Raw genomic sequence first — 25222 nt, forward strand, 5'->3', positions numbered from 1 at the left:
TTAGCTCTAATTCCTGCTCCTTAAGTAGACCTAATATTTTAGTTACATGAGGCTACAATCAGAAAAACCGCTGTGCCCTCAGTGAATCCGCAAGTTGCAGTAGCATAAAAAGATTGAAAAATAATGCGAATAAGAAATGAAGAAAGCCTGACATTTGAGCTGATTGTTTTTAATAATCAGTTATATCATTAAATGGAGCAACATTTTTATAGAATTGATGTCTTGTTTCCGAAATGTTTTGGGGGGTTTTTAATGGTTTTTTGTAAGCTCACCAAATACAAAGCCAAAATACAAATTTGATTAGTATAAAAAGGAAGAGGCTGTGCGAGGGAGCAGATCTTTTTGTGCACAGAGAGGACATTACTCTGTGAGATTTAGATTTAAAAGTGTATTCATGTACCACGGTAACAGGAAAATATTTGCCTCCTCTGGAAAGATTTAGGTGAGTGAACGCTTGAGACTCTGGAAATCTGTAAAATTAAAAATAAATTCTGTACATTTTATTTATGCAGAAACGTGGTGGCCTCTTCCCTCTTCTCTTCTGCTGGTTGTAGCTTGTATTTTCAGATTAGAGACTCTAGAGCGGGGGTGTCAAACTCAATTGCACAGGGGGCCAAAACTCAAGACACACTTTAGGTCGTGGGCCAAACAAGATAAACATTTATTGAACACACTAAAACAATGTTTTTTAAACATAAATATGAATAAAAATAGACAGGGATATTATTCCAGATTAAATAAACTTAAAAATAATAAACTTTAACTTTAACCACGGATGAAGATGGTCGGCTGTGCAATGCCCATCATATCTACACTTTCATCCACAGCAAGAGAGTATGCAATAAAGTTCTTGCTTCTTTCACACAACTGTGTTCTTAAATCAGTGGCCATCTCACAAACCCGATCAGCAATCGTATTTCTGCTCAGGCTCACATTTGCCAAACTCTGCGTTTTGTCTGGACACAAGACGTCGCACACCTTCATCATGCAGCTCTTCAGAGTGGTAACGGGCTGATTTGGCTATCTCCCCTGCTACAATAAAACTTGCTTTCACAACAGCTTCACTTTGTGATTTTGCTCTGGTGAAAAACATCTGCTGAAATGTCAGATTCTTCTTTAGCTCTTCTACTTTCTGTAGTTTCTGCTCTGCGTTTAGGTTTTTCAGCTTATCCTGATGTTTTGTCTGTAGTGCCGTCTTAAATTAAATTCCTTAATTACAGCCACATTAGCTCCACTAATAAGACACACGGGTTTACCAATGTCTGTAAACATATATTCAGTCACCCACTGGCGCTGAAAGCCTCTGCTTTCAGAATCAACTTTTCTCTCCACCATTGTGAGCGGCTAGCTTCGCAATAACAGAAGTTTGACTTGATTGACGCGGGAATGTTCCCAGTTAGCCTAGCATTCAGCAAGGAGGCTGCAGCGCTGCATTATGGGATCTGTTGTTTGTATATTATTAGCACCTCATATCGCCAGGCCATGCATAACAATAATAATAAATCTATATAAAATGATCTCGCGGGCCGGATATAAATGTACGGCGGGCTGGATGTGGCCCGCGGGCCTTGACTTTGACACATGTGCTCTAGAGGTTTTTTATTTTCTCAGCCAAAGCAAAGAAATTCGATATGTAGCTGTCAAACTGTGCAGTGTTGAGCATTTCATTAGGTATACCTTGCTAGTACTGGGTTGGACCCTTTTTTTGGCCTTCAGAGCTGCCTTAATTCTTCGAACTATTGATTCAGCAAAGTGTTGGAAATATTCTTCAGAGATGTCGAGCTATATTGATATGATAGCAAAACACAGTTGCTGCAGATTTGTCAGCTGCACATCCATGATGTAAATCTCCTGTTGTACCACATCCCAAAGGTCCATCCATCCGTCTTCTTCTGCTTATCTGGGGCTGGATCGTCGGGGCAGCAGGCTAAGCAGAAAAGCCCAGACCTCCCTCTCCCCAGCCACCTCCTCCAGCTTGTCCGGGGGAACACCAAGGCTTTCCCAGTGCACCCAAGAGATATAATCTCTCCAGCATGTCTCGTGTAATCTCTCTCCGGGGCCTCCTCCCGGTGGAACATGCCAGGTACACCTCACCCAGGAGGCATCCATATCAGATGCCTGAACCACCTCAGCTGGCTCCTTTCAATGTGGAGGAGCAGCAGCTCTACTCTGAGTCCCTCCCGGATGGCCAAAATTCTCACCCTTACGAGGAAGCTAATTTCCGCCGCTTGTATACGCGATCTCATTCTTTCGGTCACTACCCACAGCTTGTGACCATGGGTGAGGGTAAGGACGTAGATCGACCAGTAAATCGAGAGCTTCGCTTTTACTCTCAGCTCTCTCTTCACCATGATGGACCCGTACATCGTTCTCGTCACTGCAGCCGTAGCACCAATCCGATCTCACGCTCCCTTCTCCCGTCACTCGTGAACAAGAGCCCGAGATCCCAAAGGTGCTCTAATTAATTGAGATCTGGTGACTGTGATGGCCACTTGACTGCAGTGAATTCAATGAGATTTTCAGGAAACCTCACCATTGCACTACCAGTAGCCTAAATAACAAAGCAGCTTTTAATGCTGTTTATGCCAAATTCTAACCCTACCATCTGAATGTTTCGGCAGAGATCGAATCTCATCGGACCAGGCGATGATTTACCAGTATACATACTAATGTCCAATTTCGGTGAGTCTGTGTGATTTGCAGCCTGAGTTTCCTGTTATTGGTCACCTGGTGTGATCTTCTACTGCTGTAGCCCATCTGCTTTAAGTTTGGATTGGTTGTGCTTTCAGAGATTTTGCAGACCTTGGTTGTAATGAGTGGTTGTTTGAATTATTACTGGCTTTCTATCAGCTCAAAGCAGTCTGGTCTTTGCCTCTTACTTCTGGCATCAACGGGGCATTTTCCCCAAGAACTGCCGCTCACTGAATGTTTTCTTTTTTCAGACCATTCTCTGTAAACCCTAGAGACGAATCCCAGTAGATCACCAGTTTGTGAGACCATCAGCAACCACGCTACATTCATAGTCTCTTAAATCACCTTTCTCCCCCATTCTGATGCTCAGTTTGAACTCCATCGTTTCATCTTGACCATGTCTACAGGCTTAAATGCACTGAGTTGCTGCCCCATGATTGTCTGCTTAGATATTCTCTCTAAAGAGCAGTCGAACAAGGGTACCTAATGAAGTGGCCAGTGAAGGTAGATCCTTCTGCTTGTGGGCAAATACCACGCTAATTAGTAAGTTTTTGAGGTTTTAGTAGGTGGACTTTTTTCACAGACAGACCCAAGCTAGGTGTTTCCTTTATTTCCGCTTTGGTCTCAGGCTCTAACTCCAACATCAATGTGCATACTTGAGCTTGGTCTTCTAATCTAAAACTTGCCACGAAACTCTTCATTTAGCTCCAAACCTTTCTTGTCCTGACCTCATTTCTAATAACACACAGGCAAATGAAAGTTGGTTCTACATTGCACAAAAGTCCATAACTCAATTAAAATGGTGTATTTTTAATATTTTACTGCAAACAAACCATTTAAATCTGTTAATATCCTTAGTGGGGTTTTAGCATTTCCTTTGCAGTGCCTCAAATACTGGCAGAGCTATAAGCACAAATCCACTAAACAGTGTATGAGGGTGAATAGCCTACAGGTAGCTTCCTCTTTTTTAGTCATTAGTCACTGAGGTTGCACATGGTGTTTTTCATAAAACCACTGTTCCTATGAGGCCATCCATATTCAAAAGGTAAAGAATTCATCACAGGAAAACTATTTTCCAGAACATTTTTAATGTGAAACAAGAGAAACCTATAGGGGTTGATGGGTATGGCTGTCCGATAAACTAATGACCTCCATCTCTCAAACACCAACACACATGCACACAAATGGTGACACTATAGCCCAAAGCCAGATCCTTGTTTACAAAAGCCTTTGGTCTTTGAAATGCAGGTGCAGGCTTGGATTTTGGCAGGCACCAGAGCAAGACATGCTACATGTGAGAAATGGCAAATTCTCAGAAAAGATCAACTGTTCAGCAGGTCACTGAATTTTTAACTTCAGCGAGCCTTGAGAAGTCACTTAAAGTTATTCTTCGGCGCGCCAAGCCATTCGTGCATTTATGAAATTCCAGTGTTTCAAGGACAATATCAGTTGTGCTTAGCGTTTATTAAAGGGTTAGAGTCAGGGTCAGGGTCCGTTGATCGGCGGACAGAGGCGGTTTCTCGCAGCTTAAGTACAGTTTTGTGTTTTTCCCGAAGTCGCAAAAGTATGACGTCACAACATTCTGATTGGTCACTTGCAATGTTGATCCTGGAACAACATTTACTACTTACTATTACTTACTATTTCTAATGTGAGAAATAAGAAGAAAGAAAGGACATTAGAAGCCTATTTCTAGATTTATGGATCTTCCAGTAAAGCAAATGTTGTTGTACCAATTTTAAGATAACAACCGACATTTTGACTTGTGGATTGCAAAAAATCCTGCTTTTTCAGTGGCTAAAACAAGCTTGCATTCATTTTTAACATCAGAATTAAAAAATGCTGATTGTCAGGAAATGTCATGAAAGTTTCCAGAGCCACTCTTGTGTTTTCACTTCCAGCAGATCCTTTTATTTTCTCCCAGGGCTTTTCCAGACTAAAAATAGTCATTAGTCATCCACTTGCCAGCTCATTTAGGATGAGCTGTTACCCTGGAAAAATGTTGTTTCATAAAAACTCCCGTGTCTGCTTACATTCTGCAGGTACGCAAACCTTTCATCTATATTGAATCTACTATGAACCCTTGAGTGCTCCAGCATTAAAACAAATGCACCTGTATTTCCTCCCTGTTATTATTCAGTATTCGACAATGCGGACGTATGCGCGCTTGGTATGCAAATAAGGTCATGAGGCATCTGTGGGGGCTGACATAATAAAGTTGTCAGCATTCATTCACGTCACCATATAGAGTGGATCCAAATGGAGATGAAGCTGTGGCAGAAGCTGGCCAACCAGTGGTAATGACGATATTAACTAAAGATGTCACAATGCTAAGAGTTAAATAATGCTGATTGTATAGCAATGACTGTAATGGCAGTAATGACGATGAGGCGATCATATGAGCGACGGGGGTTTGATTCTGCAGGCGACGGATGGTTGTAGTCATAAGCATGACCTTGCCTTTTGCAGCCACTCGTGTCCGATTCAGACTGAAGCTTCCTCATCAGTATTTCATGCATGCTTGCTGGCCTGCAGTGGAATTTATGGGGCTTAATAGCTGTGACCATTATCTCTACACAGAGTAGTACCACCCTATTAGGGCAGATTAAACAACCAATGCTCCCTCTGAGGTGTTGTGCGCACAATGCATCATAATGACTTGCACTCTGTCGCCTGCAGCACAGGGAAAGGGACTCTGGACTTGGACTGAGGAAAAGCACTGTTTAAAGGGGCTATTTGGAGGGAAGAGATGAGGGGAGAGGAGGAGAAAAAGAGAGGGAAAATATGTAAGCAAAAAGAGGAATGAGCGAAAAAATACTACCTAGGGAAAGATGTAATTGAGCAGAGAGAGGTGGTACTGCTGCAGCGATGACATCACTGACTCCTTGGAAAGGTTTTCCCCTCATTCTGCCTCATTTCCTCAACAGGAGGTTACGGCTGATAAGGACGGTTATCAGACACTTAGTAGCCTTTTGAACTGGAGAATAAAATGCCAGACACAAAAATCTATCAATCAAAGTGTTTACAGGGCTATAATTACCTAATGAGAATCGAATGCGCTCGAGGATTTTTCTCTGTATGGCAGCTATAGCAAGGGAGAAAATGACTTTTAAATGCACGACGTTGCAGAGAGACGGGCGGACAGATGTTCCACGCTGCTGGAAATCCAGGGTTATGTTACTGTAAAGGGATTCAGCCTCCTCAGTGCAGCGTTACGGTTGCTCGCCTCAACACGAGAACTCATTTTATAGGGGTTTGCGTCTTAGCAACAAAGTTTTAGAGCTCTTATTATAGGTTCTTACCAGAGCAATTAGAGACGAGCGGTTTGCCTCAGGGTAACGGCGTTATCGACCGCTGGGGATTCCAGCCGAGACTGTAACAGTTCTAGTTGACGCTTTTGACTGACACACTTTTTAAATGGGCTCAACGGGGAGGAAACTGGAGCCCGGAGGTGCCGGTGACATTAGAGGGATGCTTGTGACTTAGTAACCTCTCCAGAGCACCGAGGAAAAACACGATCAAGCCAACGCCAAGTTCGCTGGCAGGCAAAGAGGCCGTGGAAGATGCAGAAGTAGCAGCACACCAGAGCTGATGCCGCCGTTTCTCAAGGGTTGCCTGGTTTAAAGGCGCTCTCTGTCAGTTTAACACTTCATTATCAGTTCACTTGTCATAGGGAAGCAAGAGTTGTGTAATGCTTTCTGAGGCTCCACAGCCTGTAAGAAATAGACTCGATGATGTCTTTAGAGTTATCCCCTTGGACTCTGAGAATAACTCAAGGCAGGAATTTGAGAAATGCATGTCAGAGTTGCACCTATAATAATAACTTTTCATTAAAGAAGTGTACGTATCCATATGATTCAGTATTACATTCATCTATGCATACATAATTCTTTGCACACATTTGGTAGGAACTACAGTAAAAAATATATACAGTAATTAAAGCGATTAAGGAAAAGATCGCCCATAGAAAAGAGTTTTCAGCAACTGTGTGAAATAAACTACTGATTCAACCCACATGATGGGCTTAGGAAGGTTCCACAGTTTAGGAGTTACAGCCTCAGAAGTGTGGTCACCGCGTGAAAAGAGTTCAAAGACCCTGATTACATGATCAGAGAGGCTGAGCTAGAATAAGGTCTCAGCAGGTCCTGTGTGTAAGCAGGGAGACTGGCCATTGCAGAAATTCCAAGTCCTACATTTTTGTTTTAATTCTTAACCCACATCAGTGTATTGCTCGTGTTTTGGTGTAGAGGCTTTTTTAACATTGTAGGAGTTTGAAACTCCGGCCCTGCTGGTATTTGTTTTCTTATAATTCTATTAACTTAAAAAGACAGAGTAAAAATCTTACAACTGCAGTCATCAGCGTTCCCGTGAACCGCACATCAAACACATTTCTGCACACTGAATAATACAGAACAAAATATACTTTTCTCAGATTGCATAAAAATCTCACATCCCACACTCAGAAAATCCACCTCCCAAATGCTCCCACTGACCCATTAACTGCTCTGGACAATAAACACGAGATCCCACAGATTTTTACACGTGTCTGTTCTTAACAACTCTAATCACAAAGAACTAAATAAAGCAGTTCTGGCCTCAGGGTTTAGGGATGTTCAATGAACCGTGAAGTCCTGCATTGTTACATTAGTGCTCAGCGAGGGAAGAAAGTAAGACGCTGCACCGCTTGAACACATGGTGTATGCTTCATTTGACTCTTACAAGACTCTCAAGCATAGCTCGAAATTTGTGATATGCTTGTAGGTCGTAGAGTGGAAGTGAGTGCGTATGTATGCAAGCGGGGCAATCACTGCAACGGCAAACATAAGAAAGCGAGGGAAGCAAGTGAAATGTTTTACTAGACATGCACAGTTAAGCAAAGCATGCCTGTTGTATCTATCATTCACCCTAAAGTGGATTTTCTTCAACTAATTAAAGTCGCAGCAACTCAGTCTTCTTGATTCCCATTCAGAATCTACCTCTCTCTCTCTCTCCCTCTCTCTCTCCGATTGTGTGGCGCCATAGTGAAAAACACTGCAGTTCTGAGCCAGTCAGTGAGAGCCAGGAGCCTATACACACAGTCTCTCTTCCTCATTCAGTTACTGGCTCACTCTCTCTACTCTAATCACGCGCTGCTCCTCGCCTCCTCACTGCATCTGTCCTCTTCTCCCTGAAGTGAGAAACCATGCATCCTCCTTTCTCCTCCTCCTCCTCCTCCTCTCTGCTCGTCCATTGCTGTTCCAGGGTCCCTTTATCACACAGAGTCCACTTGCTGCAAAGCCGGGGACCATAAAAGCTCTGCTACTTGCTCGAGGACTTTGGAGACGGGACAAGGCTGTTTGCCGGGTCTGAGGACATCTGTGGGAAATGCCGCTTCAGCTGGGATGCAGATCTTTCTGGGACCCCCGCTCAGCACGTAACAGCGCTTGATCGCTCTCAAAGTTCCAGGAGAAGGAGCATCAATCAAGACTCTCATCCGGCTCCGTCCTTGTTTCTCACAGAGCGCCGGCAACTCGCTGCGTGTAAGAGCACTTGTGTAAATGAAGATTTGGTTCACGTGTGGAAGCAAATGCCAGAAATGCTTGTGCATGTGCAGCATTTATTCGCGAGCATTTGCGTTTCTGTGAAAGCATGACCTTATTTTTAAGATGTGTGACAGGAGTGAGACACTGTCTGTGAGCATGCGTGTGTGTGTGTGTGCGTGTGTGTGTGCGTGTGTGTGTGTGTGCGTGCGTGTGCGTGTGTGTGTGTTGCTGAGCACCCGATGTGGTGGTGCAGTGTTACTCTCCTCACGCCAGGTGTTTGACTAGAAGGCTTAGCTGTGATTGGAGAGCAAGGTGGACTCCAGAGACACCCACAAGTCCTGGTCGCCTGACAAAACCTTGAGCACACTAACAAAAACATAAATTAAAGAATTAAAAAAAGGAAGGGTTAAAGGCTGAGTAACCAGAAAAGAAGAGCCAAAAGTTGAGGTGGAATGGAAGATATAGACAGAGAGATGAGGGAACAGCGCAGAGAGAAAGACAGAAATGTGACAGAAATGTAAGAAAAAAACTTGTGCTCATTCTTTGCCTCGCCATGACAAAGCAGCTCAGACATGTGAGGAGGAGGCGTTAAACCGAAGAAAGCAGCACAAGAAGAAATTACAAAGAGGTCTCACAGGTTTTTTTGTCAGATCAGTCTTTTTTCTGGTTTTAGCAGTATATTTTTTTCTCCTTTAGTCAAGTGCTCATCTTAAACAGACAGCTCTACAAGCAACTCATTCATGTCCTTCTCCCTCCATCTCCATCCTCTCCCATCTTTTCAGGTGGAGCCAGACCAGCTCAGGATCTCAGCGCCTCACACACACACACACACACTGACCGGGACCGCCGCTGATATGCCTGAGCTTCACGTAGCATAACTTTGAGAAAATTCTCTCAAAAGAGATGGAATAAAGCCGTGCATCACTTCCTACTGCCATCTCCATATGAGAATCAGCGGCCGGAATTGGCACGGACCTTTGATTTTCAACTTCACATAAGCTTAGTTCTGCAGACTAGAAATAAAAAAAAGACTCTTAAGCACTTTAAGGACTAAAACAGAGCAGCTCTAGCGGCCTTTGCCTCGAGCCATGCAGGTGTCCTTTGCATGTACAGATCACGGGCTCAAGGCCCCTCGAAATGGCGAGCACAGCAAGCAGAACGCAACGAGCCCCAACACAGCCAGCCAGGCACGTGCCCGGTTCCGCACAGTGGCCCTAATAGCTCGCAGCCTGGGGTCCTTCACCCACCGCTACCACCACAGCCTCAAGGAGTCGACGGCAAAGCTCACCGGCATGAAGTACCGGTACGTAAACTTGAGGAGATGAAGGCTGTGTGGAGAGAAGAGAGTGAGGAAGAAAGAGGAGCTCTGCTTATAGTTAGTTTACTCCTCTCCCCTCTTTTCCCAGTTTCCCAGTGTGTGGTGTGAAAAGCTCTCATAATTTTCACTGTGAGGAAAAAGAAACGAATTTGAAAGAAAACACAAGATAATAAGGTGGAAAAAAGAGAAGAAGGGAAAAAATGAAGATATGTGAGCGGTGACAGGTGATGAGTGGGATGTTGTGTGTGTGTGTGTGTGTGTGTGTGTGTGTGTGTCAAGAAAGAAAGACAGAAAAGTACAGACATGGTTTTTTTTTTCCAAGTATGCAAATTTATTGGCATCCTTAATTCCACAGTTATTAGCGCAGCAATCTACGATCTGGGACAGTTTATGCGGTTGGCTTTGCTTTGAGCTCCAGACGTGAACATGTGAATTTAAGTGGCTGCAAGTGTAATTTGAAAAGAGTGAGAGAGGAAGAGAGAAGACGGTTTAATGTAGCAGTGACTGATAAAAACGCTTTAAGATTAGGACCTTTAGTCAGACTTGAACGTTATATTAAAAGCATATTTATAACGTTGATTTTAAACGCTGACCAGATTTGACCTCTTTCTGGCACAGTTCAAATGCTAACGTTCATTACTGGTGCCCATATAGGGGACACATTCTGAAGAATTATTACTTATCATATATGAGACGACCAAAAACTATGCACAGAAAACCCTGCTGACACAAAGACATCACCATACAAATATAATGAAAATTAGATGATTCGTAAAAACATAACCAGCATGCGAATCATCACACCGCTGATCTCGGCGCAGAGAAATCCTAATAGTAGAACTGTCATGAAGTTGCAGGCACTTGTGCACAAGAATTTATGCTGAAAAAAAAGAAACGCAACAGGATACGTCACGATAAATTGGAGTATGAGGCCTCTAGTATAAAAAGAAGGAAAAGAAGCAGTATTGATAGTAGTGGGAGAAGCAAAAGCCAAACTAATGTGCATGAAAATATTCTAAAATAGGTGTCTGGCATTATGGTAAAGTGCACTCAGTATAGTCAGATAAACAGACTATTCAGTGCATCTAAATCACATCCAGTTTTTGTAATTAAAGTCTGGCTTTAATACTTTGTCAATGCCACGCGGAGCTCTCAATAAGTGGCCGCAACCTTACAGTACATTCTGGAAAGTGTGACAGTAGCTGAGCAGTGACGGGCGGTAGAGCTCTCCATGTGCGTCTGTGTGGGAGTTGTAACAAGGCTGGGCCAAATAAACAATGCGCTCTTATCTCAGCGAGTGGGCTCTTAACCCAGACCACGGGAGCAAAATCGTAGCTTTCACCTCACACCGTTAACTGGCTGGAGAGGGTGACATCACCGTTCGCAGTGTCGAGATCAAGAGAGACGGAGAGGATGGTGAAAGAAAAGAAAGAACGGAAAAACAAAAGGACGTAGAATGAAGAAGAATTAGGAGGCTGAATGAAAAAGCAAATTAGGGCACGCAGGTCAGTTCAGACAGAAAGAGGCAATTAGCAGAATCTGGGCAGATTGGCTGCTGAGCAGCTAACTGTGATAAGTGTCTGCTTGTCATACAATCTCATCTCGTTTCCATAACAACATCGTAATGGCCATTTTCAATCTGCTCTCGGTGCTAAACAAGTCTTCATTGTGAGAACGGGGTTCCCCGTTTACATCATTTTTATTTATTTATTTAATCCCCCCCTATTATGCGGGTAAATTGATTTTGAAATTGTGCCGCACTTTTCAAAGTTCTCAAAATCTGATTATCACTGTAGCTTTTTGTGAAAACAGCTGGAGTACTTTCATAGTAAAGCTTGCTCCAAGCCCTCAGCAAATCCCCTGTTTTCACCACAGAGGAACAAATATTGGATGAAAACTCTTATCAGTCACGTCCCCTCTTTGCTCCCTGTTTGTCTGATATTTTCTGCTCCTCCATCTTTCAGGCTGCCTTTCTCCTTCCAAACATTCGACCCAAAGCTGTTCAGTTAGAAACTCGTATTGCTTCGGACGCCATCTGACAGGGAATCTCTTTCTCTTGAAGTGAAGCCAAGTCCAAGTACTAAATCTGTGTACAACAAATTCTTTGAAGTTTTTCTCTGTGTGATAACAAATCACACTGAGACTTTGTGCGATTGTGGGTGGATGCGTTCACGCATTGCATTATATATCCTTGAGTGTATGGGCATTTGATGCCATTGAGGCTCCACACTGGGAACATCTGAAGGCGTATAGCAAGTGAAAGCAGGAGAAGTAGTGCACAGAGCAAGCAGGCATAAACTAATAATACCACCACCCCCAGCATTTTAGTTGTTATGGTAATCCAAATATAGTGGAGTTCTAATTGTAGGGTCCCTGGTTGCAACCTTTCAGTGCTGCCTAATCTCTTCCTCCTCTTAAAATAATACGCAAAGCCACAAAAAGCGTATAAAACTGGCCCAAAATTTGGGGATGTAACAAAATGTGACGTCAGCTTCACAAGTTGTGCACATTATATCTGGTCGCTGGTAGGGAGCCCCTGGTTGCTGGGATTGTAGTACATAACGGTCATTAGGCAGCGAGGCCTTTTGACAGTTCAGGAGGTTTGGGGAAGGTTCCGCTTGGTTGGTTCAGAGCTGCACTGCAGATGGGCATGCAAAAAGAAAAAAAAACCTTCTGTTGGTTTCTTTGGATGCAAGCTTATCAGCGGGCAGCAGAGAGAGAGGCCTCCTGTGCTGTGCATACATCTGCGTGTTGACGGCGTGAGTAATGCACGAGGCAGCCGTACAAAAGAAGGTTTTTTTGTTGTTTTTTTCTTGTGCACACAGAATAGCCAGAAAATGTGGTTCATACTGGTCATTTTAAGGTACTCTCGCTTTGTTTTGTTGCACTCTCACATGAGGGGATGAAAAATTTGGAAGGAAACTGTAAGAGAGTTTCTTCCCATTTGTCCGAGTGCAGCAAACTCTGAGTGATTCTGATTCTTTCCGTCTAGTGTGCCTCGAGCCTTTTGAGGCCCTCGATTCAATAAGCCGACAGGCGATCAGACCATACAGAAAAAACAAATAGGGTTAAATTAGGTTTGTTAAAAAGGACTATTTCTCCAGGGGCACCTTAATCAGTAACATCTAAGGAGTATGGACGTCGTTTGTTCAGGGCGTATCAGGGTGAAGCTTAAAAATCTGTGATGGCTCATATTTTATTTTGTAGTCACAGAGCCAGCAGGGGCTGTCTTGTTGCCATATTTCAATCTGCTCAGTCAAGGACTATGGACTATGGACTCCCACAGTCCATAGACATGCAGGTTAGGTTAACTGGCAGTTCTCAACTGGCCACAGATAATAGGTAAATTGAGTGTTTTAAGTTTATAGAATAAAGTGCTGTGAATGCACTGTTAATATGTAATTTGTAGTAAAGAGGTTTGAATGGTCAGTAAAACTAGAAAAGCAGTATATTAACGTGAGTACAAGATCTCGAGTGCTTGGAAGGAGGGAACTGGACTCATCCAAGAGGCTTCTTCAGTTCTAAAACAACTGAAGTAGAGCGCAAGGTTTCTGCCCCTAGTAGAACCATCCCTTTGGAGGTGGTCCTCCTATTAATCACGTGAGTCATCACATGACCCAAAGTGTGAAAAAAGGCGTTTGTCATTAACAGCATTCGGGCCGATACATAGCCTCACCCCACTATCATGAGAGCTATTGAGGTCACGTGTGTGAATCTGGGGCTGACTGCATGTATGCCTGATTTAGACTTCTGTGTGACGCTCCGTAGAGTCTACGTAATGGACATAAGTGCCTGACGTTGTCGCCGGCATTTGTGCAGGTATATGGGATATAGCAAATATCAAAAATTAAAACTCATATTGGCATATCAATACTTAATTTCTTTCTTTTTTAATTTGTCAGAAGGTTCAACAAACACTCGTTTAAAAAAACAAAACAGATTTTTTTCACAATTTAATTCACAGTTCAGGCTTTAAAGGTTAATTACCCTGTGGTCGTGCCCTGATGTGTTGCATGCTGTGCTAGCCAACAGAGCCTAATAAACTTTTTTCCCTCCTGCTCTTTGTTATGATCAGTTTTTGTCAAAGACAAATATATTTTTCCCTCAAATTTTTCCATTTCTTTGTACGTTCCTTCACATCCATCTAGAAATTTGCTAACATTTCTGAGCCCTTATAGTGATGCTATGATTGTTATTTCCTATACAGAGATAATGATCGTTATTCTCTGATTGATATATTCGAAAACTGCAGTGGAAAAAGTAGCCAGATATGCACAGGATTCTTTCTTTCTCGAGTTTTGACACTCACTGCTGGAGCCCATTGCCTGCTAAATCTTTACCTTGTTCCTAACCACATCAACACTTGAAAGACAACACATATCCACAACAAAATGACTGAAATGTTTACAAAACTTAACAACAATAATGTATTCACAAATAATATCTCTATGCAACATTTCCTGCATTTTTATCACAAGTTGTTGGAGCATAAAGTGCAGTTTTCTGTCATTACGGATCCACAAAATACCCTTGCTTGCTTTGTTCCCTCCTCCTGTGTGCATACGACCGTGAACCTTGATGATCTGTGTGTGACGTGCGCAGGTGCGTTTGCGCCTTGCATGCCTTCACACACGTCTGCACTCACGCAGCCGATCGTGCTGCTTTTGCACTTGGCAGTTTGTTTTCACTCTCCGACTTGTTGTTTTTCGCCACAAATCAAAAGTCTTCATCGACCTTCAGCGAAAACAAACACTTCATGTTGCAACTCCACTTACTCCAGTGCTTGTCTCAACCGTTTTGCAATGATGTGTAGATTTAATAATGTGAGCCAGGGTGTTGCACAACAGGAGCCCTGTAGCATGGAGCTCCACTCTGCCCAAAGACCAAACAAGCCCCCGAGGATAAGTACCACACAATCTCTCAGTTAAAAAAGCTAGGGAGTTTGCAGGGACTCGCTGCATTTTAATTAAAGGTCACAACCGAGATGGCTTTCTGTAAGCACAGTGATTTTATTAAAGTGTTGCCTTGCAATGAAAACAATATTATCCTTTTCTCCTTAATAGCCTCTGTAATCACAAAGGGGAAGCAAAAACAGAAAGAAAGCAGTGCTGCATGTGTCTAAATGCAGCACGTGCACACTGCAGCGATGCTCGCTGGCAGAGCCGAGCACATCTTCACTCTCGCCCAAAAAAACCCCACCTATTAATCTCACAAAATGCGTTGAGATCAAAATATTTACACGTCTACGTTCAAATTTAAGCAAAGGAAAGAAAGCTTGCATGCAGCATGTGCTGTATTGAAACCACAGCCAGCCAGGTTATTCTAGTTATCATGCAGATATAATTCCCATGTTGCCTAACTCTCTAAAATCCACACCATACTGAATCAACCACTTCAGATCTGCCCACATGTTTTTCAATACAGGGTCAACAGCTTCAGTCATGTGCCCCTTCCTAAAATAGCTACTTTGTGTGAGATCCTCTACCCATCAGTCACTTGAGAGGCGTTTAAATTAACGAATAACAATCAAATGTAACAATGCAGGCTTCTAAAATCACGTTTGTGTGAGTCTGATTGCAAGGCACGGAAAACGGAAAGAACCAACGCAATGTCGACACTGTCGGCCCTGTGGAAAAAACGAAGCGGGAAGTCGTGTCCAGACTCTGGCCTCTTTATTACGCAGACAATCGCAAACTCACACACGAGCACACACACCACACAAGCCCCTGTAGGGAGCTGGCTGTCATTTCCCATTTCCCATTCTGTGTCATATAGAATGCGCTATCTGTAGAGGGCGTTTGATCTGCTTAGACTCGGGGCTTGGACTTGCAACTGCAAGCTCGAGTCTGTTGCTCGTGTCTCTTTTTGTCTCCTCGTAGCTCCCCGTCTCCTTATCATCTCCATTCATCACCTTCATCAGCGTTTTTTTTTCTTCCATGCAACTCTGCTGCATTTTTTTCCCTCCACACTTAATCTATTCACTTTTCGCCCCAAGCAAAAAATGCATGATTTTATTTCCCTTGTTGTCCCGTTCACACAGAGTGTGGTTTTGATATATCCAGCATATGACCCGACTTTCTCCCCTGTGCAGAATTTTATAGATGGCACAGAAAGCAGTGGAAGCCGTGGAAATGGGTGTTGTCTAATCCCCATCAACCCCCATCAAGGTTGGCTCGCGTGGGCTTGCTTATTCTGCATTAATCCCCTGCCAGTGAGGAAGTTTATCCATTTACCCAAAACCTTGACAGTGTTTGTTGACAGTTATTGATTTGAACAATCCAATGTTGTTAAGAAAAAATGTATGTGACTTGAGAACCAAATGAGTGTTTCACCCTTCTACAGGAGGCCATTCCTCAAAATGCTTCAGCTCAATAAAAAGCATAATATATCACACAGATGTTGATATATTTTTTCTTTGGCAAGAGATCTACTAAGAATAGAAAGGGCTACATACAGTAGGAGCTCACCGGATGCTCATAAGTGGTGACAGGTTTGTGTTGAGGGGGCGTCATCATATGACTCATTTGTCATTTTACTTCAAGGCTTCTTTTGGGGACCAATCAAGCATGAGGGACCACTCTCGCTGCCTCGCAAATTTGTTTATGTGCAACTTGTGTTCAGACAAGCTGCTCTCTCTTTTGCATGTTTATGTTACCATCTACTAGATTATATGTAAAATACAAAGCTGTATATTGTCTATTTTTAGTTTGCAAAGGCCACGCTGTAAATCTCCTGAGTCATTAGGCTCTTTGGAAGGTGCTGGCATCTACATCTGAGGCATGGACAGTTCTATTTCTGCTCTGTAGCAGGTTGTGTGGTTAATAAACCGTGTTTTCCAGCGCGCTGCTGCTGCTGCTGCTGCTGCTTCCTGACGTTTTGACCACAACACTGCTAACTAGAAAGCAGTAGCAAGGCAGCTTCTCCAGCTGCTGAACATCAGTTTTTATTTTCTTTTGTTTGTTTGTTTGTTTGTTTGTGGGGGGTTTTTACCTTCTGATTAAGGCGGACTGTGTGAATTCGAAGTAGCACGCAAACATTTCACATTGAGCTGCTGGAGGAACTCCAGATATGAAGTTAGCGTTTTGTTCAAGGACAGCCAGCTTTATTTGGGAATGGAATGTGCCTGCCAGCTTGTTTATAGTGGGGAGAGTATGCACGAATGATTCACTGCAAACATGAAAACATTATAAACGAAGATCCAAGGCAGATGCAGCCACAATTTGAAGCAGGTCCAAGCATTAGGTTGACACTTTAGCCAGAATTAATGGCAATAAATGCGCCAATGCACATTCCTTAACATCAAGTGAGGTTTGTCCTCGATTGCCCCACCCCCACCCCCACCCCCACCCTTTCCCCAGGCCGACCAAACACACACAGAGTGAGTTAGTAACACACTTCTAAGCTACAGTCCAGCCCTTCCCCCACACTTTCATGGATCATAGATCCCACTCCATAATACATCAGAGAGATGGAGGATACAATATGCAAACTCCTCCACCATATGAGAAATAAGAATGCATCCCACGATTTGTGACAGCAGTGAGATCTGTCTCCTGTCAAGCAGTTATGGCACATAAATTACTCAATACATCACTGAATTCACATATTGTCTTGTATACATGTAAACACTTTCATTTATATGTTTTACCCTTTGATCTTGGCAGCCGGGTCGAACTACTGACTCGATGACTGATGCTTCGCCATGCTGGACACCTAATTGAATTGGCTAAGGGCGCAGTTAGACAGCGCAGGCTCGAATTAGCCCGCCTTCATCTAGACAGGCACAGGCCATTAGTTGTCAGGCACAAGAAAACGACTGCTGGCATTTTTTACAGCCTCATTTGTTGTAATGAGTAAATGCCTGCAAAACAAGAACAGAAGGCACAATCCCCAGACCATAATTGGAGGTACTTTCTGTTCCTATTTTCACTTTTCCCCCATCTCAGAATAAAATGGTTTTGTGTATGTGCCCTTGATAATTCTGTCAAAAGACAATGACTCAATTTCACGACCTTCACGTAATTTCCCTTTGCAGGGTTTTCAATCCCCTTGTCACAGTTTTCTTTCACCAGCAGTGTACATCCATCACAGTGTGCAGACACCTGTGGCGTCTGGGGCGGAGAACATTCTGCTCTTGCAGTCGTCGTCTGCGTTAAGCAATTAAATGCTCGCACCACATGAGTTCCCCTCACAGTTGGACTTGAAATGGTGCAGATTATAAAACTAAATGTGAAGTGCTGAGTTGAGACTCCGAGTGAAGTGTGGTAAGAAGCCTGATGTCTTAGTTTATCTTCCATGCTGATAATGAGAGTTGAAAGTGCCTTATTACAGTGCTAGAAATCAGCTGGATGTAATAGAACTGTTATCAAGGAGAAACTTTATTAGATACACCTTGGTAGTTTTGTGTTGAACCGGCTTTTGCCTTCAGAATTGTCTTAATTCTTTGTGGTATAGATGGAACAAGGTGCTGGAAACAATCCTCGGACATTTTGGTCCATGTTGACATGATAGCGTCACACAGTTTCTGCAGATTTGTCAGCTGGACATCCATGACGTGAATCCCCAGTTCTACTGAAACTTAAAGGTGCCTTATTGGATTAAGGCCATCTGAGCACAGTAAACTCCTTGTCAAGTTTTAAAAAAGCAGTCTGAGATAATGTGGTGTCTGAGATAATGAACCAACCATCAAAAGATGGGTACACTGTGGTCATAAAGAGATGGTTATGGTTAGCAACAATGCTCAGGGAGGCTGTTTATACTAAGGGGTCCAAAGTGTGCCAAGAAAATGTCCCCAACACACCAGGTGGTACACACCAGCAGCCTGAACAGCTGATAGAAAGCAGGATGGATCCATGCTTTCATGTTGTTTACAGCAAATACCATCTGAATGACACATCGGAAATTGAGACTCATCAGACCGGGCACTGTTTTTCTAATCTTCTGTTGTCTAGTTTTGATGAGCCCATGAAAACTCTCACCTCCGTTTCCTGTTCATAGCTGACAGAAGTGAGTCAGCTAAGAACCTCTGCTGCTGTAGTTCATCTGTTCAATGTGTCATGCATTCAGAGATGGTCTTTTGAGTACCTACCCTTGCATACATATCAGTTCAAATGAGTTTGGCCATTGTCCTAAGACCTGATCATTGATGCATTTTCAGCTGGAGAACTTCTGCTTATTGGGTATTTTCTCTCTTTCAGACCATTCTCTGTAAACTCTAGAGATGGTTGTGTGCGAAAATCTCAACAGATCAGAACTAAGTCACGAACAAGTGCCTTAAATCAGATTTCTGCTCAGTTTGAACTTCAGCAGGTTGTATTGACTATGCCTAAATGCGCCGCCATGACTGGCTGATAAGATAATATCAATAATTATCAGATGAGAAGGTGAACTTAAGGAAGTGGCTGGTGAGCGTATTACTGGATCACATACAACTGTACAAGGTTCATAGGTGCTAGATTACTTAAGACAAAAGAAGGGTCACATTAGGCCGCATTAGAGAATGCAGATATGTCAGCCTCACTGTTTTAAAGCGAACAAAGACGCCTCCACTTCTAGAAAATAAAAGAAAAGTAAAAGGCCGGAGGTCTTAGAGGACTAAGGTGCCCCTGAAATCTTGCAAAAGAAGACACTGCGTTTCAGATTAGAGGGGAGATGCAAAGGGCAACACTTGTCAAAAAGCGTCACAGTGAAAACAATATTTTTTTTATTTATCAGTGAAATACATTTCACGGTCCTTGAGGGCCTCCCTGTTCCTTCAGAGAACTGAAGCTCTGTATTGAGTAAATAAATCAACTGTCCTCCGACTGTAATCTCTCAATTATGATTCATGATCACCTGAGATAAAGGTGATTATCAGTTTAGGCGAATCTCCTCTTGATCCAACATAACACACCACACCCTGCATTCTCAAATTCCTGCTCTATACTCTAAGTGCCCTAATTGCTGCATGTTATTTCATTTCAGCCTCTCGCCATGATTTGGAAGCCACACTGATTCTGTCCTTGTTTATGCAGAAATTTTTGGTTCATGAACTACAGGGGCACATTCGACTGATGACATTTGAAGTCTAAATAAATAGTTTTCCTTAATCGTGTTATTTCTTCATAGGAACCTGGGGAAATCTGGGCTGCGTGTCTCCTGTCTGGGGCTCGGTGAGTACAACTAATTAGCATTAGTAAATAATAAAAATCATATGAATCGAAGTGTCAAGTCAGCGCCTCCGTGTGCCTCGGCGTGTAGAGAGAGAACATAAGAGCTAAGCTGAAGGGGACAGGTATTTTTTCTTTCTTTTTATTTAATTCATTCATACAGTTTCACCCATTTCTAAACCTCATGCATCTTTTATATATACGGAAAGTCACGAGAGACAACAGAAAGCTGTTTGCAGAGCATTTTTCCTGTTAATATTTAATCAATAGCACTGGTTTCAGCAAACAAGTTGCTCAATTATCACATATATCCAACACACACCACAGGGTAAATACTCTCATTTTGACTCATCTTGATAGGACTGTGTTCGTGCGTTAATGCTTATTGTGTGTGGGACAAGTTCCTTGAAAGGGGGACAAAGCGAAGGAGCGGTGCTGCCCAGGCCCAGCAGACAAACTGTAAATGATTAAGTTAATCATAGTGATTTTTTACTTGTAGATTAAGCCACACCACAGCGAGCAGGAGGGAGGAGTAGTGAAGAGAATGAACATTCATCAGCTAAAGGGAATTAGTTTCCCTCCTTTATATCGGCAAGCCTGAGCTACACAGCAGTGCCCTTGGGCAAAACATTGATTCCTCCCTGCACCAGTTTTCTGCAGAGGAAAGGAACCAAAATAATATAATTTCACTGTGAGGATGAAAACACGTCATTTTAGCTTTTTTATTAGGATCAGTGGAAGTTTTGGAAATATACTTATTCACTCTCTGGAGGGTTAGACACTGAATCTAAGGGGCCTGTTATCTTAGTTTAGCACAGCCACTGGCTTCATATAAGAGCTGAGCTTAGCCAGCTTGTGTTGTATTCAAAGACATACAACTGAGATGTTTTGGTTTTGTTTGTTTGTTTGTTTGTTTTAAACTCGCTAGGAAAGTTATGGCTGATGTCATAGATCAGTTGGGAGGTAATGCCATTTTCTCATAGACTTCTATACAATTGGATACACTTTTTCAGCAACTGGGGGTTTTGGCTGCTGTTGGCTGTTAGATTAACTGTAGGTCTAAGTATTGACGTCACTATCCTGTACCAGAGTACATCCATCTTTTATATAGGCTCTGTGAGTACAACAGGAAACAAGGAGAATATTTAAAGTATACAGAGCATTTCAGGTCTGGGCACAGTCCCCTTTTAGATGTTCTTTCCAGTGTTTGTGCAAAGCTACATTGACCAATAGCTGGTGACACCTTCACTATACTGTAAAGACACGGGTGATAATAACCCTCTCCTCAAACTCTTGGCAACAAAATGTTTTTCCTTAATGTGTTGGATACAGACGGTCAGACTGGGCTAATCACATTTTTATGCAGCAATGTAATGCATTACCGTGCTAAATATAGTAGTCACACTGCAGTTATAATTATGTTGTTAGTTTACAATGGCTCTTCAATTATCTGCACAAATGGTGAATAGAAAGAAAAAAAAATTTTCTTCCAGCACTACAATCAGCTGACTTTTTTCGTGTACAGGGAGGAGGACAAAGGGGAACTTCTGAGAAGTGATGATATGAACATTATTTTTTTTATATTTCAGAAAAGGACAAGAGGATGACGATTAAAATGCAAACTGCATTCAGGATAGAAACAACTCCATTATTATTGCTAATGCTTAATGATGTTATGGACGGCTGTGTGCAGACAGGAATAGGACCCAAAGTGCAGACTCCAGAGACAGACGTGAACTCAAAACAGCTTTAATGTTAAACTCAAATATAACATAACTGGAAATATCAAAAATAAACTTACACCAGAGGACTGACAGCACACACAGCTAGGTAAACGGTAGATAAGAGTAGATCGCGACAATGACAAACTGAAACACAGGGCTTAAATACTACAAGAAAGATATATAAATAAATAAAAAGTTTGTCGGATTCTAGTCCAAAGTTAACACTGTTACCTGGTAAGGCTACATGAAGTACGAAATACTGTAATAAATTACTTTTTCTGGTAGTAATTAAGTATGTAATGCGTTAAAAAAGGAAAAAGAAACAACAAATCATCCGTAATACATTACTTTCTTGAGTAAAGACCACTGGTTACAGATTCAGCTGCATTATTTCTTACATTCATTTATTTTATCACCTTTCCTCTATAGAAAGGAGCACTGGTAATTTATTATTTGTCTCAATACAGAGTGTCTGAATAACTTAGTTTTGTAGCTGTGTTTTTAAAACTAACCTGCACATAACAATTTAATTGATTTTTTTTTTCTTTTTGGTCAGTGCCAGTTTTAAAAAAAATCAGGCTGAGCCAACACCAGCCTGGTGTTATACTTCTGACGCATTTGGCTACAGATTTTACACCAGCTTTTCAATTATTTCTTATTAGTGGGCGATAGTGACAAGCTTTATGTGACAGGAGCAGGCAAGAGAAAACTGAGACAACAGATAAATTCTAACAATAGCTGTCTTCATCCTATACTAAAGAAGGACAGAGACTCTAAGGGTGTCTGTCTACAGTATAGACAAGATTACTGCACATCAGTGCAGTCCACAGATGTTTAATAGATTGCATACTGGATTTCACAAGCAGGGTGCGGATTATTCAGTTTTCATTGGTATAAAAGAAGCCTTTGTTCCCACTTCAGGAATCTGCTTCAGGTCAGCAAAACCAAGAATTTTATGCTTAAATAAAGTTTGGGGAATTGTTCTCAGTTCATCAGCCTTAATACAACATCTGCTATATATTAATAAGTAACAAAATGTTGATGTTAAATGCTGTAAAAAAAAAAGTATTTGCCCCCATTTTGATTTGTCACACTTAAATGTTTCAGATAATCAAAATCATCATTTATTCCAAAGACTGATGGTTTCATTTATTAAGGGAAAAATAGCTATCCAAATCCACCTGGCCCAGTGGGAAAAACTGATTACCACCCAAACCTAATAACTGGTTGTGCCACTCTTGGCAGCAAGAACTGCAGTCAAGCATTTGCGATTACTGACAATGAGTCTTTCTCATTTCTGTGGAGGAACTCTTTGCAGAATTGTTTTAATTCAGCCTCACTGGAGGGTTTTCAAGCATGAACGGATTGTTCAAGGTCATGCCAAAGCATCTCACTCCGTCCTCTGACTGAAGTCTGGAAATGGGACACTTCAAAACCTTCATAATCTTATTTCTTAGACATTCAGAGGTGGACTAGCGTGTGTGTTTACTGCTCAACCCAAGCAAGCTTGAGCTTCCAGACACAAAGTGATGGCCGGACATTCTCCTTCAGGATTTTCTGGTAGAGGAGGACAGAATTTATTCTGTTTCTGTTTCCATCATTTAATGCAAGTTGTCCAGCTCCTGAAGAAGCAAAGAAGCCCCAGACTGTCAAACTATGACCAACATATTTGACTGTTTGCAGGATTTGTTTTGTATGAAATGATGTATAAATTTTATGCATATGTACCGGTAATGGGGATCCAACCTTTCAAAAATGTTCAGTTTTTATCTCGTCAGTCCACAGATTATTTTCCTAAAAGTCTTAGGGGTCATCAAGTTGTTTTCACAAATGTGAGATGAGCCTTTGTGTCTTTTTTGATTAGCAGCAGTTTTCTCTTACTGCTGCTCAAAAAAGGAGGACATTTCTGCACAGTCCCTCTCTTGATTGAGACAAGTGAGGCCTGCAGTTCTTTTTGTTCTTTTTTGACCGACCTCCTGGATGAGTCGGTCTGGCCTCTGCTGGGAAGGTTCACCACTGTTCCAGATTTTCTACATTTGAGGATAATGGCTCTCGCTGTGGTTCAGAGTCCCAAAGCCTTGGAAATGTCATAGTAACCCTTTCCAGACCAATAGATGTCAGTGAAGTGTTTATCGACTGTTTTTTGACGTGTTGTTTTTTGAGACTTTTTGCTGACTTCACTTTGTCAGTCAGGTTCTATTTAAGTGATTTCTTGATCCAACAGGTGCCACAGTAATCAGCTCTGTGATACGCCAAGTGAAAATGGACTCAGCTTTCGAAAAACATGTGGTTAATCAAAGTTATTTCATGCTTTAACAAAGGTGGGGACATTTATTTTTTACACTTTGCCCTTAAATAAATGAAATCATAACTTAATAGCTCAGTAGGTAGAGTGGTGGCCCCATGATCGGAAGGTCGGGGGTTCAACTCCACTGAACGGCTACCCTGAGGTACCCCTGAGCAAGGTACCGTCCCTACACACTGCTCCCCGGGCGTTGCATTGGTGGCTGCCCACTGCTTCACTGGGTGAATGGGTTAAATGCAGAGGAACTATTTCCCTATGGGGACTAACACATACACATTACATTACATTAATTGCATTTTGTATTTATCATTATATTTGTTTAATGATCTGAAACATTTCATTGTGAAAATTACAGTGTGAAAACAAGAAAGGTGCAACTACTTTTTCATGGCACTGTAAGACAGAAACGGCAGGCTTTGGTCAATCTAAAGATACAAATACTTGAATACGTGGCTTCTACTTTTTAACTTGTTGCATTACATCGGTTACCTTGCTTATGTTAAGTGGAAAAAATCATGCTTAGATCAGGCTGTGGTATGACTCATTTCATTTACAAGTTTGAAAGCAACTATGTGCGCGCAATATCATAATGAGCACACAGGTAGTTCAGTACAAAATACTTTTGTTTTTTACAGTGTAAATCATCTATTAAAGTGTGCGTGTTTTTGTGTGCTTGTGTGGTGTGCTTTTAACATGCCCTGTGTGCACCAACCTTTTGCAGAAACTAATCAGAAAAAGAAATATCCAGACAAATAATCACACATGAGTCCAAGTTGACTTTTCCTGTGAAAGTTTTTACTCTTTGCTTCAGGAGATATGCAGGTTTGCAGTGGATGGATGGATAGATAAGTCTGCCGTTTAATGCAAACACACACAGGAACTCCCCCCAAACCCTACAACACCTCAAGGATCCCACCTAAAAACACAATGCATTACACGACAATGCTTGTCGCTCTTCTTTAAACTGTTTTTAAACTGCAAGTCTGTACACATGGCATAATGGAGTCATTTCTCTTTTAATCTGTAGTGACATTTGTCTGTGACGGCCTTAGGGCAGAAAGCATTTTGTCATGTCTCCATGCCAAAAATGTCAAATTATTAATTAGAAGACACTATGAGTGACTTTTACATGCAAAAGGTCGTCTATGTTGTTGTTTGTTACAAATATTTTACGATGACTTTCCCCCCACAGGAACATGGGTAACGTTTGGAGGTCAGATCTCTGACGAGGTAAGACTTCATGTCAGATCCATCAATCAGCTGACACACCTCCTTTTCTCAGATTAGACATATAACTTGATCATTTTTCTATTAAACATTATATCTGTTCCCAATCTGCAGCATTTTCCTTTTTAAAGAATACAGAAAAAGATATTTGGGGTATTTAGAGTAGTTAAATCAGTAGCATCAGAGTAGCTTCCGCTACATTGTTTATTTACTCCTTAAATATGCAGTATTATTCATGCTCTATTTTAGACTCAGCTAGACCCAAATACAACAAGTAAGACCATTTA

General features: G+C 42.0%; 1 protein-coding gene across 4 annotated transcripts in view; it reads left to right on the forward strand.

Moving 5' to 3' along the window:
- kcnab1b (potassium voltage-gated channel, shaker-related subfamily, beta member 1 b) overlaps positions 1–25222 on the forward strand; it is a 43841-nt gene that overhangs the window by 934 nt on the left and 17685 nt on the right. For 2 of the 4 annotated variants that reach the window (XM_040021824.1, XM_040021823.1), the window contains 2 exons: positions 19639–19682; positions 24901–24938. In XM_040021824.1, coding sequence (XP_039877758.1) covers positions 19639–19682; positions 24901–24938 — 82 coding nt within the window. Of the gene's footprint in view, positions 1–4323; positions 8211–8995; positions 9517–19638; positions 19683–24900; positions 24939–25222 lie in introns of those variants that run through there. The other 2 variants (XM_040021825.1, XM_040021826.1) reach the window with 2 other exon arrangements.

Source organism: Simochromis diagramma, unplaced genomic scaffold (genome assembly GCF_900408965.1).
Source record: "Simochromis diagramma unplaced genomic scaffold, fSimDia1.1 OVJJ01000205.1, whole genome shotgun sequence".
NCBI classification, from domain to species: domain Eukaryota; kingdom Metazoa; phylum Chordata; class Actinopteri; order Cichliformes; family Cichlidae; genus Simochromis; species Simochromis diagramma.